The following is a 24,456-nucleotide window of genomic DNA, read 5'->3' as shown; positions in this document are numbered from 1 at the left end:
TGTGCATGCTTCTCCAGCTGGATGACCATTTCCATTTCCTTAGATCCAGCCGTACACCTCTGCTGTGGTTGTCACGCATTCCTGCAAAAAGTCACTTTGGGCTTCCAGGGCAGCACCCTCGCTGGTACTTGAGAAACGTATGCAGCCTTGCTTTCACTTTCATAGTGGAACTGTAGCCAGCTTCCTGTGTGTCGTGGCCTTTCTTTCTCTGCTGTGTCCTCAGACTCTAGGGCAAATATTAAAGCCCCCATGAATCCCTTCTCATTGGGTTTAAATGAGAAGTTGAATGCTTCAAATCAAACTATGTTCTTCTGAGTATGGAAGAGGGGCAGGAGAAATGCCACAGTCCTTCACTGACTTAAATAGACTCACTGGTGGCAGGAGATACCCTACTCCAGGGGTCCTCAAACTTTTTAAACGGGGGCCAGTTCATTGTCCCTCAGACCGTTGGAGGGCTGTTGGAGAGTGCGGTGCACATTCCACACATGCGCACTGTGGGCCCAGGACAAGTCAGCTGCTAAGCAGGACAGGCAGCGGCAGCAAAAACACCCTGCAGGCTGCAGTTTGAGGACCCCTGCTTGTAGTATGTCCTTCCAGACCACATCCTTTGCACACGTTTCCAGGAGTACAGTGGATTTCCTCAGGACCATCTGCAGTCTTTGATGACATCAGATTTGTCTTTCCTGCAGCTGGCCAGCCTGTCCTCAGCACATGTACTCTCTGTGTCAGGAGAAACTCGGGTGTTACTAGTACTGGCCCAAAGCTACTTCATTCTCTTTTTTCCTATCAATTCCGCAGCATGAGAACACTCTGATTTCAAAATGCCTCTCAGCCTTCCCGTATGCCTTCTGAAACCTCATAATTAAGGAACTCCTCATACAGCCAGTATTTTCGCTGAAGGCTCCCTTCACTTCCCAGCGTTAACTAAAATGCATCTCTCCCCTGAGAATACCTCAAGCCCTCTTTGAGGAAAGGTTATTTTCTCATGTCTGTTGTAATTCTATTTTAGGGATTAAAGGTAGTGTCAAATCGATCAATCCTCCACGTGCTGGTTGAATAACAAAATTAAACAAGAAAAAAGAAAAGCCCCTTTGCTCTTTTGAAGCTCGTGGCATTTGGCCACACTCCCTGAGAGTCAACTATAAGCACGATGAAGATTATGCATAGACTTTATAAGGATTATAATGACTTTGTTCCAAGCTTCTTTTGATTACAACATGGAAAATTGTGTGTTTGGCCTTCAAATTCTGTTTCTTAGGTAAAGAAAAAAAGGGAGGAGAAAGAGAATTATGATATCAACCCTTTTTTTTTTTTTTTTTTTTTGAGACTCTCACTCTGTCACCCCGGCTAGAGTGCCATGACAAAAACCTAGCTCACAGCAACTTCCAACTCCTGGGCTCAAGGGATCCTCCTGCCTCAGCCTCCCGAGTAGCTGGGACTACAAGAGTGCACCACCATGCCAGGCTAATGTTTCCTATTTTTTAGTAGAGATGGGAGTCTCACTGTCACTCAGGCTGGTCTCAAACTCCCGACCTCAAGCAATCCTCCCCCCTTGGCCTCCCAGAGTGCTAGGATTACAGGCATGAACCACCCCAGCCACCCATATCTATTTTTTAAACAGATATGCTGAGGAATATCTGCATCATTGTTGATTAGATTACACCAAACAAAACTTTGCATCTAAATGTGATTTGTGTAGGTTGTAGAGAAGAAAAGATTTCTCACTCTTAGCAATGTTCCTGCCTGAGATCTCTATAACAAAAGACGAATTAACAAGCGAAAAGCATACAAATTTATTTTACATAAGCTTTACATGATATGAGAGCCTTTAGAAATGAAGACCCAAAGAAGCAGAGAAAACTATGTATATTCCATCCTAAGTCCGATGAAGCAGTGGATAATTGTGGAGGAACAGGAATAGACAAAAGGGAGTATTAGCTAATGGTAATAAACTGAGTGGATGTTTACTTATAGCAAGGCTTTTTGTTTAGATTCTTCTTGGTGTCTCTGTGTGACATTTCTCTCCTCTGGGGATAGGGCAGGGCCGCTACTGGGATGAGGGTCCTATGACCTATTTTCAAGAGGTCAGCTAAGTTTTATGGCCTGCTTCTTGGGAGAAGGGGCAAGGAGAATTCCTCCTAGTTTCTATAGCCTGCTACTACTATTTCCTCAAATGTCAAGGGTGCCGTATTTTGGGGTAACATGTCCTGAGCCATCAGATAATCATATCAACACCCTACAGTAACTTAAAGAATTGAAATTCAAAGTTAAAGAGGAAGAAGACAATGTAGGAGGGGAAATGAGATGGGGGCTGGGGGTGGGGAGGGTGGAGAAGGCAAGCCTATGAGAAGGTGAGAAGGCAGATAGATGACTTAGGAGTAGGAATTTAAATGAAACCAGAGCAAATTTCACCTGGAGTAGAGAAGATCCACTTGAGAAGTCAAACAGACCTTGTTTCTGTTCCCTGCAATAACTCTTAAGTAGTCCTTTTTGCTAATTAATAGCATTGCCCTTCCAAAATGATGCAGTGAATATTTTTTCTCCAAAACAATTATCAAACAAATGAATTTAAGTGAAGCTGCTTTTAGGGAGGAGCTAGTGAAGTCTAAGATCAAACTGTATGTATATCGTTTAAAGTTGGAGCTATAAAATGCAACTTGATTTGTGTATTAATGATATGCAGAGTCTTTTAAATGGTACATTAAACTAGTAAATTTATCCAAATGTTAATGGTAAAATATGGGTAAGGAGCTCTTGTTTTGCTATTTGAACTTGCTCCATTGAGGAGCAGCAGTATTGCTTCTTTTTTAAAGTTCTTTGAATAGTCCTATCCTACAGTTTTACCAAATACATTTGGAATACCTGATAAGAAAAATGGATTTTTGCTTTCATGACAAAGGTGAATTAATATCTTTTCTTCTTTATAGGAAATGTTAATTAATCAAAATATTGCCATTCTGTGTTTATGATGACAGAACAGTAATTTACTTTTAGGAACATGTACTATATTCCAAAAAAGGAATATAATTGAGCTTATTTTATAAGAGGGAGCAGCAGAGAGCCTTTTAAAATTGCTTTTACATCTGAATATTTCATAATATGCATGTGGATATGATGTGTCAATCCTTTTATTTAGGTCAGTGTAATATATTAGAGTGAGGCTGATTTTTTTTCTTAGCAGTTTTCTGATTTAATATATAAGGTCATAATATATGATATAAATTCATTAAAGTATTGTGTGACTAATGCAATATTATTAATAACTTTTTAAAAAGTTATATCTATAAATATACTCATTTAATTCCCAGTGAAGAGTTTGGGATAAAAATTAAAGAATAAAGTAGACCATATAGAGCAATATAACAACAAGAGATGTTTTCCTATTTATTAATTACCAAATATATATAATCAATCCAGAAATTTAAACTCTACCTTTTAGCAGATAATAGTGTTTATGCTCTATTTCAGTTCTATACATGTTACTCAATTTTTATATGGTTATAACAGGCACATATTGTTAGGTCTTGTACATTTTTATTTTTTCCTCTTAGACTTTGTATAGACTTTTAGATATTACTGTGTTCCTTATATATTTATCACTTTCAGTGGCAAAAATCTATAGGTCACCTAAGCCATCTCAAGCTGTGCATATTTGTATTCCTTTCATTTCCTCTCTGATAGCACAGATATATACCACTTTATATAAACACATGGATTTCTTCTGTAATATTGTGATATACTCCCTTAAGTGGAAATATAAAGAGAAAGGGTTATAATGGGGTAATGTTTTCCCCCCCATTCTTTATATGTTGTCATTTACTTAATAGCCTTGGTTTCTTTTTGCTTATAACTTTTTGATATCCTGTTTCAATCTTAGCTTGTTGTAGAAAATCCAGCTTAGCTAATGTTTTAGAGAGGCACAAGTAAAAAAAAAAATAAATTAAATCACATGCTTTCTCAGGGAAATGTGTATGTGTATTTGGTTTTTCAATAAATAAAATATGTATTTGATTTTTCAATGTCCTAGAAATATGGAAGTCATTCAGTGATTAAGACTTTGAGCAAGATTTTGTAGCTTCCTTCATTTTTTCTCACTATTTCTTTGCCGCTAGGTCTCAGGAAATCTTAAATTCCAGTTCTGATAGTTTTAAAAGCTAAGACCCCTACACGCATTATCATCACTTATTCCCACATCTATTAATAACGCCTTTGAATACATGGTTACCAGATCTGTATATCCTACCCAAACTTTCTCTGATCCCCAGTTATGGATTTCCAAGTCCCTGTTTGACTTCTCTATCTCTATAACAAACAAATAATAGGAATGCATTTTATTAATGCAATGCATGCCACCTTTTCCATTACCAGTACCATTGCTACTCTGTTGTGTTTTAATTCAACTGTTGATTACAACAATCTCTAAACCTTTCTTTTTTTTCTTCTATTCTGTATTCCATACCTAACTTTTTCTAAAACAGAATGCCATTCTGTGTTCTTTAATATCTAATTAGGTAGACAAAGTCCTTAGCAAGGCATTCCAAGCTATTGAAAAGTATCACCTCAGCCTACTTTTTGTAGCTTTGCCTACCTTTAGCTTCCACTGCTCACTTATTCTCTCAGACCCTTCTTTTGCAACCTAAGTTAAACTGCCTTCCCATGGTATTATACTATTTTGGTCATAAGAGTACAAAATGGATCCAAAATCCATCTGAAAGGTCATTCTTTAACATGCCAAATAGTTACCAAGTACCTATTATATAGCAAGCACTGAGAGATTTAAAAATGAAAGAAAAAAATAGCATAGTTCCTGTTCTTAGGAAACTCATTGCAATAATTAGAGATTTAAAACAGCACAGTTTTTTAATTGTTGACAGTGTGAGTGGAACTTGAGTTGATGATAGTAGGTACACACTAGACATAAGAAGGTAAAGACAGGACAACTCAATGAGAGAAATAACTGTCATCTTCTCGACAAATGGTGCTGAGACAATTGGATATCCACAAACAGTGAACAGAGTTGGACCCATACTTCATACCATACACAAAAATTAACTCAAAATGCATTATAAACCTAAATGTGAGAGCTAAGACTACATAACCAGTAGAAGAAACATAGGAATAAATCTCCATGACCTTGGACTAGCCAGTGGTTTCTTACATATGATCTGAAAAGCAAGCTCAACAACAGAAAAATCAGATAAATTGGACTTCATCAAAATGCAAAATGGTTGTGCTTAGAAGACACTGTCAAGAAACTAAAAAGATAATTGACAAAACTGGAGACATTATTTACAAATTGTTATCTGATAAGGGGCTTATATTCAGAATGCATAAAGAATTCTTACAACTCTATCTTAAAAGAATACAAATAATTAAAAAATAGGCAAAGCTTCTGAATAGACATTTCTCTGGAGATACATAATGATCGATAAGGGCATATAATGATGATCAACATTATTAGCCATCAGGGAAATATAAATTCAGACTACGTAATGTAGTACTACTTCATAATCACTGGGCATGCTGTAAGCAAAAAAACAAGTAATTTTAAGTGTTGATCAGGATGTGGAGAAATTAAAATACTCACACATTGCTTTTGGGATTGTAAAATGGTAACGCTGATTTGGAAAACAATCTGTTAGTTCCTCAAATGGTTAAACATGGAGCTACCAGATGATCCAGCAATTCCATCTCTCTCTCTCTCTTACTAGAGGCATTTTCGAAGACAGATATAAATAATGTTGTAAACACGAGAAATTTAAGCATATGTCCACATAAAAAAAGTTTACTCAAATGTTCATAGCAGAATTAGTCATAACAGATAAAAAGTAGAGAACATCCAAATGTTCATCAATAAATGAATGAGTAATTAATATATGGTATAGTCATCAATGGAATATTATTCGATGACAAATAGGAATGAAGTACTGATTGATGCTACAACATGGATGAACCTTGAAAACATCATGCTGAGTGAAATAAGCCAGTCATGAAAGGCCATATGTTGTGTGATTCTGTTTATATAAAGTGTCCAGGATAGACAAATCTATAGAAATAGAAAGTAGATTTGTTGTTCGCTAGAGCTGGGAGGTTGGGGAGCTAGAAGAGTGACTACTGTTGAGCATGAGGTTTCTTAGGTGATGAAAATATTCTAAAACACATTGTGGTGTTTTATGCACAATCCTATGACTATACTAAAAAGCATGAATTGTACACTTTAAATAGCTGAATTATATGGTATGTGAATTATATCTCAATAAATCTGTTATTTAAAAATAGGTAAGGAAAGAAGGATGGAGAGGCATGTTCTTTCTCTTGCTGTTTCCTCTCCCTAGAACCATCTTCCCTACTAATCTTCATGGCTCGCTGCCTCTTTGCCTTCAAGTGTCACCTTTCAGTTGAACCTGCCTTGATCACCAATCTAAATTTCAAAATTTTCTCCTTTGCACATATTACTATCTAACATACAAATATCTTAATTATTTATCTTCTTGTCTGTCTCACTGTGAAAGGAGAAGTTTTTACTTGTTTGATTTGTTGCTGCATTTCTAGCTTCCAGAAAAATGCGTGGCACATGGTGAGTGCTTAGTAAATATTTGCTCAATGAATGAATGGTGTCACACAAAAGAAGTGACAGATATGCTCAGGTCTGAAATAGCCTAGTTTGGGCACTACAAATAGTTCTTAGTGGCTAGATCAGAGTATTTATAAGGGGTTGTGATTATGATAAGTCTCTAGAGGAAGGAAAAGCCCTTTTATTAAAGGTCTGATATAGACAGAGAATAGACAGCTAAAGAATGATAGAAGGAAGGTGAACAGGGGACTGAAATGATCATTGTTAGTTGTGTTGAATTCTTGGAGGCAGAGAATGCTGCCTGCCTTCCCTTCTTTATTTTAAGGAGTCTCTGAAATTGTTTTTCATTTTCCCACCCTTTCCATAATAGTTTATATTATCAAATACTTGGAAGTATACTAGAGACACTAAGGATGTATAATTTATAGGACTAACTCACAAGTATTTATTATTTTATTTTAGACTTTTTTTTTCCCCATGGTTTAAATCAGACATTTGTTTACTCAGCCTCATGTCAGTTTCTATTCTCAATGTTAACCTTATTAAATAAAATAAGATAGTAGAAATTCAGACTAGAGAAAACACTTTACCTTCCAGGAAAAAAAAAAAAAAGACTTTTGCTAATTTTCCTTGGTAATAACAGCATTTATATTTTTGTATCAAAAATCGTGGTAACAAGCAATGTCCATGGGCAAGGTGAGAAAAGTAATAATTTTTTTGTTTGCCCAAAAGGTGTGAACATAAACTGACTAGAGTTCATTTTGCCCTCTTAGGGGAAAATCTATTTATCAACCAATAAGGAAATTACAAGCCCTGCTTTCAGTCCTTTGTTTAAAATGCACTGTAGTGCAGTATGATTTGCATGTTAATGATGTGAATCCAACTGTATAATAAATGGGAAGGGGAAGATACAAACTTGTTTCCGAGAGCAGGTTTGTTTGTTTTCCCTGATTTCCTTCTCAAATGTTTAACTTGAGAACACATCTATGAGGCATGCTTGTGTGAAAGCTAATAATTTGTGATCATCGAATGGAGTGGCAATGAAACAGGAAGTTTCATTCTCAGGTTTCTCACTCAGAAAGCAACTGGACACTAGAGGCATTTAAACATCTCTAGGAGGCAGATATAATGTAGTAAACAAGAGGCTCGCAGAATTCACTCTGTGTACTGTAATCTCTGAAATCAGAAAGCATGAAGCTGTCACAATTTCTCTTTCTCTCACTACCTCCCCCTCCTTGACCCAATTCAAGCATGCAGTTAGGCTACTTTGTATTTTGTGCTTTTCATTAGTTTCCTGATATGTTGTTACGCATGTTGTCCTTAAGAAAAACAGCAAAATAAAACCAATTTTTAAATATTAACATGCAAATGTGCACATTTGTGCAAATGTGTCTTAGATGCATTGAATCGCTAGAAATTGAAAAAAACATAATCCATGTTTTTGAAAGCCGTCCAATTTCCTTTTATTTACAGCCTTTGAGCCATTTCACAAATTGAAAAGCAACCATTCAGCCATTTCATGTTTAGATTATTACATATTTAAAAGACCCTAAGACCATCATCAGCATGCAGTAGCCCTCTCATTGAACAAATACAGATTAGAGGCAAATGAAGAAAACCCTCTAAATCAGTGGTTCTCAAACATGGGTGACTTTGCTCCCCAAGGAACTTCTGGCTGTTTCTAGGGATATTTTTTGTCACAACTGGGCAGGGGGTGGGGGGTGTTGAATGCTACTGGCATCTAGTGGGTAGAGTCCAGGGATGTTGTTAAACATCCTACAGTGCACAGAACAACCCCTCAAACCCATACCCACACAACAAAGAATTGTGTGGCCTAAAATGTCAATCAGTACCAGAGTTGAGAATTCCTGCTCTGGACAAAGATATGAAGCCAAATCATACCTTAAATTCTAAAATCTAATTTACAAACTTTGACTATTGTGAAAAATCATTAGAGCTTGCACTATTTACTGGAAATAGCAATGCTACCACAAACTTAGTGGCTTAAAACAATGCACATTTATTATTTCAGAAATTCTGTGGGTCAGGAGTCCAGGCACAGCTTAGCTGGGCCCTCTATAAAGCTGCAATCACAGTGCCACTCTGGGCTGAATTCTCATCTAACTTCTTGACTGGGGAAGAATCTATTTCCAAACTCATGTGGCTGTTGGCAGCGTTCAGTTCCTTGCAGAGCATGAAACTGAGGGTTTCAGTTTCTTGCTGCTGTTGGTCCCAGCTCCTTGTTTTGTGGCTTTGTCCGTGGGCATCTCACAATGTGCCGGCTTGCTTCTTCAAAGCCAGGGTGGAGAGGCTTCTTGCACGCTGGATATTACAATTCAATGTAGTCATGTGCACATAATCTCATGTCTCCTTAGCCATATTCTATAAGATATAAAAGCAAGTATAGGGCCCACCTACATTCAAGGGAAGGGAATTACATACACAAAGGTGTGAAAAAGAGCAGGAGGGATCATGGGAGCCAGCAAAGAGTCCATCTGCCATGGGGAAGTTATCTTTATTCTCCTCTGTTTTTGTTTTTTGCATTTAGAGAATGTTGCTATTCATTAAAAGCTAATAGGCTAAATGTCAAAAGTCTGCTGGTAGAATACACATATTATTAATATCATTTAGAGAACTAAGGAAAAGGGACCATAGGGCACTGTCACATGGTGACTGTCACCACTACTTTTTCATTTATGTAGAATATTAGCAATGACATCAGAGTGCTCTTTTATACCAACACAGAAAGCTGCCAAGCTTTGTCTGTGCCTTTTCTTCTGTAGACCTGTACTTTGTTGCGTTCGCTGGTTCACTTCTCTTTGTGGTTCATTTTCTTTTTCTGTATTAAAGAATTTCCACAGTATCTGAAAATTAGAGAATTGGGGAATGGAAAGGTCATTTTGGGTTCTTCTTCGTTGCTAGGGATAGGTGCAGATTCTTTTGCATTTAAAATATATAACTATGTAAATAAAGCAAATAGAATAATGACTAAATAACTATTAATAACAACTGAAGGTATTGTGAATTAAATAACATAAAAGTAGGCATTGCATCTCTGTCTATGATAAATTTGACTTCTTACAGTAAATTTTCATACTAGATTTTGTTTGGAGAACTTTGTTTTAAGTGTAGGCTGAATGTTTGTTGCTTGATACTGAACTCTGTTTCCCTTTGCCATTAATACTAGCAAGTTTAATTTCTACATAGTGTTGGAAACTAATTTCAACAATGAGAGGGTGATACTAAAAAGATTATGATATTAAAGGAATTCATTGTTAAGCAAGGTGTCATAACTATCGATGAATAAAAGTTTTATGGTTATGTAAAATCTTTTACCCATATTTATTTTTTTAAGGCCTACAAATAACTAGAACTCTTTTCATCTATTAGATTTGTACTGTAAGACGTATTCTCTGGTATTTAATATATGTGTGATGGCTGATAATACTGTATTCTGTCAGATTGCTAGTATACTTTGCACTGCTATAGGAGATATCAGAATTTCTGTTCTACATAAATTGTACTCATAATGCATAATTTGGAGGAGATGTGGAAATTACATAGTCAAATAGGTTTATTTTCACCATCAAATAGTGTCTCTTTATGTTTGCACTATTTGCATATCTCATATGAATATTCATAAGTACATAAACTATTTATTAAGCACTTATTATGTGACAGGAACTGTGCTGGATGGATAATATTACATTACTATTCATAAGTCTATTTTACCCAGTTTTTTTAATGGGACCAATACTTATCCCAGTTTAGGGATTTGCCTAAAGTTTCCCAGCTAGAAAATACAGGAACTAGTACTCACATCTGTCTGTTTCTTTCTCTTCAAGTGAATGTGTCTGCCTGGCTAGTGGTGCAAAATATGAGCACTTTCCAGCAATTATGAAATCTTAAATTCTTTTTTCTGAATTAATATCCTAAAAACAACCATATATTGAATGTAAGTATGAGTGATCCAAAATGACAATTTCATTCTTCTTTCCCATTTTCTGCTAACAATTCACTACAAATGACAAACAGCCAAAGGATTAGAGATTTAGCTCAATAAAGCAAGTGGGGACAGGGAGGGAAGAAGAGTTTATTGAGAAAAGAGTGTTTGCGAAAGAAACAGTCACACCATTGAAGATGAGAAAGGGCCTTTTAAGGAGACGGGAAATAAATGCAAGTTGATTAGAAGGGAGAGAGCAAAAAGCAAGGATACTCACGTGGAGGTTTGAGAGGTTGGCAGGGCGTGGATTGGAGGGCATTTTACAGCATGTTTAAGGATTTCAAATTGATAAGAGACAGCATCAGATTTGCATTTTTCAAAGATCAGTCCAGCTGCAAGGTGAAAGATGATAGGAATTCACGGATGATGCAGGGAGGTGATTTAACTATTGACACAAGCAGCAACTATGGTGAGCCTCAAGATCATTAAGCTTAATAAAAAAAAGTCAGAAAGAAAAAAAAAATAAAAAAAAATATTAAAAAAAAAAATTAATGTGACTTTGGAGTCAAGGCTAAAAGAAAAAAAAAAAAAAAAAAGTCAGTCTCAAAAGGTTTCATGCTGTATGACTTTATGTATATAGTATCATGTAAATGAATCCTTGGTGCCCAGCACAATGTGTAATGCAAAATAAACATCAATAAATATATGTTGAATGAATAGATTTAGTCTCTGTTACCCAAGTTGGAGCGCAGTGATGCCATATATATAGCTCACTGCAACTTCCAGCTTCTGGGCTCAAGGGATCCTCCTGCCTCAGCCTCCCAAGTAGCTAGGACTAGAGGTGTGTCCGCCACACCCAGATAATTTTTTTTTTTTTTTAAGAGAGAGTTATTGCTTTGGTGCTCAGGCTGGCCTTGAATGCCTGGCCTCAAGTAATCCTACCACGTGGCCCCCCAAAGTCCTGGGGTTACATGGTTACAGGCGTGAGCCACCATGCCCAACAGTACCTTTTTCCAGAAAGCTTTTAGAGAAGGCTTTGCAAGGGCAAGAAGCATGATAATTAGTATTCAACATTTTATTCCCAATACAATGCCTGTCCCATGATACTTGATTAATAAATATGGATGGAATGAATTAATCTTGTAATTCCCAGAGCTGAACTCTCTTATAGGCATATAATGTATGACATACTCTGATACTTTTTTAAAAATTGCTTTTCATCTTTATCAGTTTATCAAATAATACAGATACACATGGATTTTGAACTCAAACTACCTGTATTAAAATCCTGGCTTTCCCACTTATGAATGGTTGGATATTGGGAAATTTACTTAACCTCTCTGCCCCTCAGTTATGCATGTAGAACATTAGAACACTTCCTGGCACATAGTAAATGCTCAAGAAATTCCAGCTATTATTTCATACTATGGTTTGTTCATTGTGTATTGCCTATCTCTATGTGAAACATTGTATCTACTTTTTTGGATTCAACAGTTTTTCTTTAGGTGATCTTGGATCCTTACTTAGCACAATTAAAAATGCCATAAACAAAATTAAATTAGCTCCCTCTACTCTCAACAGCAGTGAGCACACTGCTTTCTTGTGGATCAAGTTCAAGTTCTCAATATTCCAAGTTATTAGGGTTAAGAGTGGTGTCTCTGTAATGGTATCTAGGTTTTTCCTCTGTTCTTCTGCGTATGCACTTGTAACCTTTGGAAAATTACCGAATCTATTGGTGCCTTAGTTTTACCATCTGTGAGATAAGGAAGGTTAATAGTACCTACTCATGGATTTATTGTCATAATTAAATGGTCCTATCCTTATAAAGTGTTCACGATATTGCCTGACCCATCATAAGTGCTCAGTAAGTTCCCAATAGGTCTGAGCCATAGCAATACCTATAAAATTATAAGGAGCAATGTTTGGGATAAATTAATTTGCAAATTTATTAATATTTTTACATATGTATTAAATTTTCAATAACAGGGTTGTTCTAGTAGAAAGAGAAAGATTTTGATAAACCTGGATTAGAATTCTGGTCCTATCACTTGTCAGCTGTGTAAGCTTATGAGAATTATTTAATTGGACTTCTTTTATCTCCAAAATGAAGAAGAATATATCTACCTGAAAGTTGTTGGGAATACCAAATTAGAGCACATATATAAAACGTTGAGCACAGTTCCTAGCATGGTAAGGGCTAAATATATAGCAGATCATTTAAATAAGCTGCCTCCAAAATCTTATATTTTAGCTTATTATGACAAACCCATTGCCATTTCATGTTTATAAAAACAGATAGTTTTCTCAATATCTTAGCCATGGGAGAACCAGAAAATATAAGTGGGTCAAATTGCAAAAATAAATATGCCCTCACATGGCTGCTAGTCTGTGGAATTTCACTATTTCAAGAAAGAGGCCATGGAGCCAAATATTTAATATTATAAATGGATTCTGAAAAAAAATTAGATAATTTTATGATTGGTAATGTTAATGTTTCCTTTTAAAAACTAGATGTAAATAAATCTGCTCCCACCGGCTAATATCTGTATGGTCTGAGCCAGAATTTCCACTTTCTACTCACAACGTACTGCACAAGTAGCCAAAAGTTACTTATGCCATCATTATGGCTCTAGTTTACTTCTTTCCCCTATTAGGCACTTGGGAAAATTTCTTCAGTTACAGACCTTGGATATAAATGAACACTTGGAGGGTGATGAGAAGGAAATGCTTCTGTAGTCAGCAAAAATATTGTATATTGGAATGAAGTTTAACACCAAAGAAAGGTTTGTAATGGGAAAACCAAGAAGAGAGGTGCATATTTTAGGGAGGAAAGGAAACAATGAAGAAAAACAAAGGAGAAAAATCCATGCATTTTATTAGTAGAAGGTAGACATTTCTTCTTCTCTTTATGCTGACTATCTTTGATTGCATAGTTTTATATTCTATCTTAAGTATTACTTTTTTTAGAAGATGTCCATCCAAAATAATATAAATATGTTTTATGATCAAGGATAGTAATTTTATGACTAGATTCTTTTTGTTTCCTTCAGTCTCATCTTAAAGGGTGATGGAAGATTCACAGTTGTAGAATGCATAGAATAATTGATAATGCCATTGTTAATAGCAAAATATTAAAAACGTAGATTATGGAATTGGGGATACCAATTTACTTCTTACGTGGTAATGATTTACGTACTGTTTAAACCTATCTTTTTTTTTCTGTTTTTTCTTTTTTTTGAGACAGAGTCTTGCTCTGTTGCCTGGGCTAGAGTGCCATGGCATCAGCCTAGCTCATAACAACCTCAAACTCCTGGGCTCAGGTGATCCTCCTGCCTCAGCCTCCCCAGTAGGTGGGACTGCAGGCATGTGCTGCCACGACCGGCTATTTTTTTCTGTTTTTAGTAAAGACAAGGTCTCACTCTTGCTCAGGCTGGTCTTCTTCTCCTGAACTGAAGTGATCCTCCCGCCTTGGCCTCCTAGAGTGCTAGGATTACAGACGTGAGCCACCCCGCCCGGCATCTCATTTTTAAAAATAGGAATTGGTAGTAATAGTTACACATTTTGGTCAGAATGAAATAAGATAATAGAGATAAAACATATTACAAAATGTAAAGCACTTCACAAGTGTTGGTTACTTTTACTGTTTTCTATGAGTACACTCTACAAACTATAACCAGCAATAACATTCAGAATAATATTTGTTCTTTTCAAGACAGGCTGAAGGAAAAAATTGAATCCAAATAAATCAAATCATAAGAATGAAATAAACTACGGATAGCAAATTTCAGGGGACGGGAGAATTAAAATTTTCTTTTGGAAATAAGGTTATGAGGGGGAAATGTTAAGGTAAAGTTTTGTTTAGTTATTTTTATGCAAAATATTAATCCCTATAAGCACACCAATCACAAAAACAGTGACAAAATAGTAAGTAAAATTGCATAATTGTGATACAATGTTATATGTAAGTAGTTACTCAAACTTAATTTCTTTTAGACAATAACCTTTCCCTGATACACAGTCACATGAGGCAGTTAATAACACATAGTTTTATTAAGGTAGCTATATCACCAGGTAAGGGTCAATAACAGTACACACTGAAAAAGTGTCAAATTCCTTCTCTGTTGCTGGAATATAAATATAAACTCCTTCTAGCATATGCTATGGGATGGAACTTTGCCAATCAATGACTATTGAGTGAATCTGGATTTTTTCCCCCAGTGTCTAGCAATAAGAAGAGTTTTTTCATGGGGATTGGTGACAGGATGTGTATCACTAGTACTTATTCTGCCAAAAGTTGGCATTGAGCAGAAGCCTCGGGAGTCTTTCGTAGCAGTAAGTGGAAAGGACGAGATCAGGGATCAGGGACAGCTTTTAAAATCGACTTTGATTCCGCTTAAAGTCAACCGGAATGGTGTCACTCTGCTTGTACACATCTCTCTGTGGCACAGTTCCAAGGAAATCAGTTCTATATTGATCCTTAACATTAGTATGTCTGCATTAAACTAAGTCCTTTCAGTGTGTTTCATAACAAATTGAACTTTTTAAAAATCTCTTCTATCATGGTTATTGCTTCGTAAGAGTATATTCACTCTAAATATGATTGCTCTGAGAGAGGGTCATTTTGAGGGAGCCAGAGCTTTATATTCTTCCTGCTTATTTCCTCTTTGAGTTGTCTAGTGGTTTTCTTAATGATAACAAAATGCATTTATAAAATAAATTTTCCAATCTGTTGACTGCAAGAACTCTTAACCACTCCATTTGCTGTTTTCCTCTATTTATCTTTTCCCTTGTTTTGTGATACTTTCCTTTTTTTGTGATACCATACCCTCTACCTCTTCCTTGACCTATTCCTGATGTTCATCTGTCTTGATTCAGAGCTTATTTACTCTCAGTCAGGCACAATACTGAAAACTGGGGAAATGATCTTAACAAAACACCTCTTACTATTTAATACTGTCTAGGTGACTTTGGAAAGGCTCCTAAATGAAGCCTCAAAGGACAAACAGGAATTAGCAAGGGTCAAAATGGGAGCAGAACACATTGAGCAAGTGCAAAGGCCCCAAGGCAGAAAGGGTGGGGTGCACCCTGGGGAATTACTGGAAGCTTCCCATGGTTTAAAGAGCAAAGAGGAGGAAGCATCATAAATGAGCTGGAGTGATAAACTCAGGAAGGGCTCTGGGCATGAAGAAAAAGTTCAGCTTTTTTGCAATGAGCAGACAGAAAGAAACCACTTAAGGATTTTAATCAGTAAACTAACATATTCTAATTTACACCCTAAAAGGTACTTCTAGAAAAAGGTGGAGAATGCTTTGAATGGGATAATTTTAGAAAAAAATAAAGAGCATTTTTTTTTCCAATATGTGGTCCTGATGCTATTGTTCAATACATATTGGTGTGATACTGTTATCCTTAAAAATTGAAATGAGGATTATTTAAATAGAGCACAATGATACATGTATTAAATCCATGCTAAAATACAAATCTATTCAAAATTGGCAAGTCTGGAGGCACAGCAAAGAAAAATCTTGTCATAGTGTACCATCGCCCCTTGTGTATGATTTGTGCAATTGAGACAATAGGCCGGAGAAACTTCTAACCACATGTGTGAATATATATTTTGCCATAGCAAGAAAATGATTGCTGAACAAATCTTCTCCCAGAGTTATATGCTAATTAAAATACCTAACTGAAGAAAGGTACATTCGTTTAGAAAGCATTCTTTATACCAATATAATTCTTTTTAACAGGAAGAAGACAATTGAAAAACAGGGCCCCTGTTTTAAAATTAATTCTTACTATAGTTCAGAGGCTTCCTGAACAAGTTAATTTGAGCATGAGATTATTTAACTAATAATAGGTAACTGCTGTGAATCTCCATTTTTACATGATCAAACTAAAGAAGACAAAAGATGAACTAGCAATGCTTTGTTTGAAACGAAAACTGTAGCTCATTATCAATGAAAAGATTATAGTACCTGTCAAAAAACTAAAAGTTACTCAAAATGGTCCCTTCAAAAGTACAAATGAGAGCTGGCATTGTTTAAATGGAAGGAATCAGAGAAAATACTTGAAGTTAGCTTTTAACTATTGCCTTACAACTCCCTGACTTGGTCTTTTTTCTGCTGTTATAACAGAACACCTGAGATGGGGTTGTTTATAAAGAACAGAGATTTGTTTCTTACAGTTTTGCAGGCTGGGAAGTTCAAGGTCGGGGGTCCGCATCTGGCAAGGGCATTCTTGCTGTGTCATCCCAAGGCAGAAGATAGAGGACAAGGGAGAGAGTGGGGCAAGGGGACTGAACACATCCTCTTATCAGGAACTCACTCCCACAATAACTAACTCACTACCACAGCATTAGTTCATTCATGAGGATAGAGCCCTCATGACCTTATCACCTCTTGAAGCTCTCACCTCTCAATATGGTTTCATTGATGACTAAGTGCCTAACCCATGAACTTGGAGGGACGTGTGCAAACTATCGCATCCCTCAAGTAATATGAAGTCAAAAAGGATTTTTCCGTCAGCTGCAAAAACTTGCATAAAACGTTCTTACATCCCAGCGATGACATCCATTGACATATGTTTTTTTAAAGTTAATACTTAATGGTGTTAAATATTTAATTTGCGGCCGGGCGCGGTGGCTCACGCCTATAATCCTAGCTCTCTGGGAGGCCGAGGCGGGAGGATTGCTCGAGATCAGGAGTTCGAAACCAGCCTGAGCAAGAGCGAGACCCCGTCTCTACTATAAATAGAAAGAAATTAATTGGCCAACTAATATATATAGAAAAAATTAGCCGGGCATGGTGGCACATGCCTGTAGTCCCAGCTACTCGGGAGGCTGAGGCAGGAGGATCGCTTGAGCCCAAGAGTTTGAGGTTGCTGTGAGCTAGGCTGATGCCATGGTACTCGCTCTAGCCTGGGCAACAAAGCGAGACTCTGTCTCAAAAAAAAAAAAATATTTAATTTGCATGTAATTATTCAATTTTCTTAATTTTATGTAATATTTTTGAAGCATTTTATTGATTTCATATGCAAATAATTTATAATTTTAAGCATTGAATCTCACTTAGCATTTTGAAATATATTGTTAAATTTTATGCCAGAATTATGTTAAATATTTAGTGTCAATAATTTTAGTTTATGAATCTTGAGCATTTATTTTGACATAACCACGTCACCCTTTTGCTCTGCTGTTGCTTTCCTTAGCAAAAGTGTTAGAAGGCTGTTGTATTCATCCATTGATGATGGTGAGCTGAACATAAATAGTGGTTGTCGGGGAAAGAAAGAAAAAAATTACATGGATTTCAAATAGAGGAATGAGATAGAATCAACAAAACTTGGCAATTTGAGGGGTATAGTGTATGTGAAAGAAAAAGGGAAAAAAGATACTCTGCCTTTGTGTATAAACTTTGAGTAGATGTAGTTATGAACATTACCTTTCACACATACTAAGGGATCATAAGAGACAGGAGGGAAGCTGAAGAGAGAGAGGGAAAGCAGAAGAAAGAGCAAGAAGACAAATAGCAAATAGCATCATTTCAGGAAATGCTGTGATTTCAATGATTAATTGAAATTAATTGATTAATTCACAAATTAATATCCCCTCCCCCTACCATTTCTAGCCTGTTTCTTGGAAACTTTATATACACCAAATATACCATGATGAATTCGGGACCTCTCCTAATCTAACAGCTATATGTATATAGAGGACTAATATACTCTTGCATTCCCATGATGAGAAAATGAATATTTTTTACAGAAAGATGAGTCTCTGCAGTGATTATTTCCATAACATCTTTAGAATATGCCTCGCATATATTATAGGTTCAATTACCTGTTAATATCTGGTCAAGGAACCTAACTACTTTTATTTGGAACTTGGAATACATTTTTACATTTTAAAAATCTTGTTAAAAATAATTTAGGGATATAGCTACTTGGAAACTACTTACACTTTACATTAGTAAATGTCACGTTTGAAAATTGTATTAAGGTTGGTCAGTTCTAAGAGCAACCAGGTAGATAACAAAGCTAATCTGATTTGCATTACAGAGACTATACTCAGAATTGCTCTTTATTCGGCTTGTGAGCACTTTAATTTCTGTCCCTTCTTTTTTCTTTTTTTATGTACCCCCTATTTGCTTCATATTTAGAAATTCATGTTTATTTAATGTGAAAAGAGTATTTTCTATAGCTCTTTTCCTTTCTATACCAAGTTTGGTAATTCTAAGGAGAGGGCTTAAAGTTTTAATCCTCTAATTTTCAGAAAGGCTGAGAGCATTAAGAAGCTTACTGGAGAGTTGACGTGTGCTGTAATTTTGTTTTCTGGGATTTGAGTTGAGAAGAACCATAAAAAAAAAAAATGTTTGGCCGTGGTCAAATGGCTTTTGGTACTCAAGTGGCACTCTGATACCTGGGTATTAGCTTATTTTTGCCACGTTGAAAATAAAAATGAGGTCAAGGACTTCCAGAGCCCTAAGGCTCCTTTGAACTGTCACATAAAAAATGGTCTCTAAATGTGAGGACATCTGGAAGCCCTACTGTGAACAGGCAATGTAGGTGTTTTCTTTTGAATTTTATTTCAGAAATCTCTACCACAGGCCCTCTCGGCATGGGAAGTACTGCCACCAGCACCACCCTCCGGACCACAGCCTGGAGCCCAGGAAGGAGCACAACCCCTTCAGTGCCAGGAAGAAGGAACCGGAGCACCAGCACCCCGTCTCCAGCCGTCGAGGTGCTGGACGACATGACCACACACCTTCCATCAGCATCGTCCCAAATCCCAGCGCTCGAAGAGAGCTGCGAGGCTGTGGAAGCCCGAGAAATCATGTGGTTTAAGACCCGGCAAGGACAGGTAGCAAAGCAGCCATGCCCTGCAGGAACTATTGGTAAGTCTGTCCGAAAGAGCTAAGCTGAAAGTATGTTGTTACTTAGGCTTGATTTTCTAGTGTTCTTGTCTTTTCTTTCTTTTTTCTTGGGGGAGAGGTAGGGAGTACTGCATATTTATAGCATTTAGTTACTTCGCATTGGATTGGACTCTAAACTTGCCTGAATTACAGTTGAAAGCCATGCATTTCCCAGAGTTTGAAAATGCAGCATGAACACCTCACAGGCAGAATTTGGTGGGCATACATGTGAGATGAGTAGTTTTCACCCACAGTGGAAGGTCTCTGGGTCAAGTTATAGTTAGGCCGTAGATGTTCTAGCTAGTCCGGGGAGGCAGCTTTTCTATGCAGCAGCCCAGAGTCATCATTGATTACTGGAAGTTAGTTTCATGCTTGTCACCAACTGTCAGATATTGATTGCAGAAAATGAGGTCGAGGACTTCTATATTGGAAGATGATCATAGAAACGACCTAAAATGTAACCAAAAAGAATGTTTAACTATTTTTTTTTTTTTTACCAGTCATTGTAGTTGTCCTTTAGAGATGACAGGCTCTTAAGACTATCAGAAAACTGCTTAAGGAGTCAATCTTACACACACATCCACTATAGAGAGCAATCTTGCATCGTCTCTCTAGGAGACAGTTAAGAACTAAATATTTCTTTGCCTATTTTATTACTGATATGATTCACAGTAGCCTCAAATGGTAAGCATATTATTATTTACCATTTGTAATATGGAAAATTCTGATTTTCTTATTGTTACATACATCGACATTTATAAACTAGTACTCAACAACACTGAAATTTGTATTATTCCCTAAAATGTGTAAATAAAAGAAATACACAATAGATGTCACTATACTAGCATTCTCAGGGACTTTGTCTCTGGATGTTATTGATCTGGTTACTTTAAGGAGGAAGGTTTTTCTCAGAAAAATTCTAGTATGGATATATCATTCCAAATTCCATGGTATATGAAGCAGTGGGAAGACCAGAGGGAATCTTGATTTTTATAAAGGTGCACATTTAATTTTTTTCTAGTAATTATTTTCCTGAAATATTCAGAAATCTTCCTTTATGAAAAGGAGGGAGAATATTTATTTCTAAAGTTTTCTGTGGTATTGGAATAGGAAAACAGTTTGAGTCCTCCTCCTTTCTTAGCCTTGTTCCTTTAGGTCTGGGCCTCAGTTTCTTCATCTCTAAGAGAGAAATAAAAACAACCCCCCTACTTCAGACATCTGTTGTGAAGATTAGTGAAATAGCATAATGGAAAACACTCTGCACTATAGAAATATGTCATTTTTATTTTGTGAAAACTGGGAAAGAGATTTAAAAGAAACCTTCTGAGGCCTTCGCAGATCACCGACCCATCTTATTTTTACCCTTCCCTTTCCATTCTTTTGTACGTTTGGCCAGGCCCTCACCGGCTCTCACTTGAATTATTGCAGTAGCTTTCTTACCACCTCCACGTCACTCCCTCAAAACCACCCTCCATACTGCTGCCAGAGTTAGCTTTCCAAAACTCAAATCTACTTCTCCCTCTGTCTGTTGTTCTCCACTGACTTCCCAGCACCCACAGATGATAGACAGGGGAGATTATGGTTTGGATTTATCTATCTTTCCAACTCCATTAAAGGCAACTCTCCCATCCAGTAGAGCCCAGAAGTTTCCCAAAGATGGCACATGTTTCCTCCATCTGGAACGTTCTTTTCCACCTCTTTTTCCTGAGAAACCCACACACTGATTCCTTTAAGACTCAACTGCTACCTTGCCTCTAAACTCAAGTACTAAGCCCCATGGAGGCAGGTACCACATCGATCTGATTCATGAAATTATTCTTCTTTGCCTGTTGTAGCAGCCAGCACGTGCTTTAGAAATATTGTATGTTTTTGTTTGTTGTACTATATTTCTCCAGTGCCAACTCCTTGCCAGGTACTGTAGCTGGTGTTTTAATAGACATTATGTCAATTTAATTATCTCATTTTTACTTTTGCTCATATTTAAACATAACGTGGATATGAAATCATTCTAAGGAAAAAGAACAGACGTATTTCTTTCATTATTGTAGGTGTATCGACTTATCTCTGCCTTGCTCCTGATGGAATTTGGGATCCCCAAGGGCCAGATCTCAGCAACTGTTCTTCTCCTTGGGTCAATCATATAACACAGAAGGTAACCCTTGTGCCTGATGAGAAAGTCTGCCAACACTGTATGCTCTGTTGTTGATTGTAACTGCTGAAAACAAAACAGTCAAGACTTCTTAAAAAATGAATGTAGAAAACTTCTCTCATTTAAATTTAATTTCACATTTAACGACCATCTCTAATATGCTATGAGCTAATTCTGGAATGTTGTTGTTTTTGAAGTGCAAATCCATGAACTTCCTCTAAGCCAGGCAGCATTGCTTATAATAATTTTATTATTAATAAAATTTCTGTGCTATTGTGAACTACGGATATAAAAGTCCAAGAGGCATTATACATCAAGCAAGCAAAAATCTCCCAGAATACATGCAGATGGGGTTTCCTGTGGAAATAATAATTACAATAGAAAAAGTCCTCTTTTGGAATCTTAAGCCACTTGATAAATGTTCTGTAACCTAATCATTTATCAGTGCTGAAAGTATACACATGTGTGACAGGATCTTGCAGACTCAAATTCGCAGGGCTTATTTGGTTGCAATATGTTGAGCATTTTTATTATTAATGCACTGTGGGGCTTTGAATTGATTTCATTACAAACAGAGACCAGATGTGCATTTATGCCAAAAGGGCTATGGGATGAATCCTTATTATAGCAATTTATGTGGATTTATGCACTCCTAAAATGGAGAGTCCTTGTATGGCACATTAGCTATGCTGAGGAATTTCTGAGTGAGATTTTTCCCAAGAAATATTACAAATGATGGCCTCACTAAAAGCCTGCCTGTGCCATTTGCTCTTTTCTCTATTTGTTTTTAACCAGACTTATCTTCAATAATATACTGTATAATAATCTATAAATATCTACCCAGCAGATCATTTAGCAGATGAGCCATAACTATCTATTTACCCTAAATCATGGAAGAACAGTGGTTCTATTGACTCTAGTTACCCTCTTACATATGCATCTCCATACTTGTTGCTATTCATAATGATACTCCTTCAATTTCAGCACTGTTCCTGCCACAGTTTTTATGTCCTTTGATTTTATTACAATGTAGCTCAGACCCGAGGGCAAATAATTCTTGCTGAATGTGATCAGATTAAGAGATCAGTAGCCGTATCTCCTTACATTAGCCACTTTTTAAAAGCAGTCCCTACATACTTAGCCCGGGGGTTAATATAAATTCAATAATAATTCTTCTAGAAAGCTGAATGTTTTTGTGATAATTCCTAAATATAGTTGGACTATTTTATTGCATAAATTACTAGGTGACTTTAACTGATAATGATGCTTATTTCTTTTCTTTCCTCTTCAAGCCCTGCTAATCTTAGGACAAAAGAGATAATTCCTTTCAAAGACCAGACAGCTGTTGCCCATTTGATTTATGGATTGGGATGGTTTTGTTTTATAATAAATACATCCTATTCTTCCAGAGCCTTTTTGCTTACTCCCATAGAGTCTATAAAAATGATATTATAATTGTATTAAAATTAAAGAATTTAGGTAATTGGAATTTATAGAAATACCTTAGATTGATGACTCATAAATTTATAAAATCTTAAAAAGTATATCAAGAGGTTTTTGAGCACCCTGATCAGCTAATGGAGCTGTCCCAAGGTCAGTGGTTGAGCTGGTGTTTTAACTGGGTCTATATTCATCAAGACACCGTGCTTGGCCCCAGCAGTGGTTAAACTGTGGGTAGAATATGATGCCTTCATAGCCCTATACTCGGAGTACTCCCCTAGACCATCTCTCTTCAGTTCTGTCTACCCATTCATCTGCTTGTGTCCCTTACACCTGCAAATATTTATGGTGCTCATTGAATATCAATGACAGTTGAACAGGTTTCTTTACCCTAAAACTTCAATACTTCAATGTTAGCATTGTAAACTTCCAAGAGAGGATCAGTTGCAATGTACCCAGAGTTGTTTGTATTTTCTCTCTCTCCACCCCAAGACATCTTCCACAGAATCCATCCCTTTCCTCATCTCCTCTCTCAATGCCATAGTCCTGGCAACTGATGGAACAGCTGGAGGGGGTTTCTTTACAGCGGTGTAGGAGCAGTGAAGGCGAAGTTCAAGGGCTTGAACAGAAACCCAGGGCTAGTAGCAGGGAGGGAACGATTCCCAGCCCCAGGCTTGTAGGGCGCCATGTCAAAGGAGTGACCAAAAATTGAAAGCACAGTGTCCTTGAGAGGAAAGGTGACCTACAGACAAGGGGCACAGCCTGGCCCCAAGTGACCTTTAAAAAAGGGATTGAGGGAAATTCACCCCCCTCCCTCCATGTGCCTGCCCGGCCACACCACTGGCCAAACCCGGTCAGAGGCCAGAAAAGAGGGACACTCCTAATGACCTCCATGTAAGTCCACCTCCTAGGGAGGAGGAGGAGGGTGGAGAGTAGGCTGGGGAGTGGCTCGGAACTAGCAACTGGATGGTGCCCAACATAGTCCTCAGCTTTTCTCTACTCTCTCTCTCACCCCTCTTCCCTTTCCCTACTGCCTCCCATCCTCCCACCCTTCTCCTCCTCTCTTTCCCTCTCTTTCTTCCCTTTTTCCCATCTTCTCTCCTCCACTCCCACCTCCTACCTCCCCATTTCTCTGATTTTTTCTGCCACATTGAAGAGGTAATATATATATATATATATACATACACACACATATATATACACACACATATATACACAAACACACACACACACACACACACATATATATATATATATATATATCTACTAATTCAGTCAGTCCCCCTCCCAACTAGGTAAAGTTCTGTGAATTTCAAACTTTCAAAGCAAAGGAACACTTTTTACCCCCAGTGAAAGCATAGCTGAAAAAAATAAAACCAATATACACATGCAAAGAAAAGGGCTTATAAATAACAGAAGTTTATTTCTGACAGTTCTGGAGGCC

General features: G+C 37.0%; 1 protein-coding gene across 15 annotated transcripts in view; it reads left to right on the top strand.

The window, feature by feature from the left end:
• Positions 1-24,456, top strand: part of ADGRL3 (adhesion G protein-coupled receptor L3) — a 780,724-nt gene that overhangs the window by 580,895 nt on the left and 175,373 nt on the right. For 9 of the 15 annotated variants that reach the window (XM_075997934.1, XM_075997936.1, XM_075997924.1 and 6 more), the window contains 2 exons: positions 19,103-19,405; positions 21,472-21,575. In XM_075997934.1, coding sequence (XP_075854049.1) covers positions 19,103-19,405; positions 21,472-21,575 — 407 coding nt within the window. The remainder of the gene's footprint in view (positions 1-19,102; positions 19,406-21,471; positions 21,576-24,456) is intronic. The other 6 variants (XM_075997926.1, XM_075997928.1, XM_075997922.1 and 3 more) reach the window with 1 other exon arrangement.

Source organism: Microcebus murinus, chromosome 26 (assembly GCF_040939455.1).
Source record: "Microcebus murinus isolate Inina chromosome 26, M.murinus_Inina_mat1.0, whole genome shotgun sequence".
In the NCBI taxonomy this organism is placed as follows: Eukaryota; Metazoa; Chordata; class Mammalia; order Primates; family Cheirogaleidae; genus Microcebus; species Microcebus murinus.
This window is presented reverse-complemented; position numbering and strand designations above follow the sequence as displayed.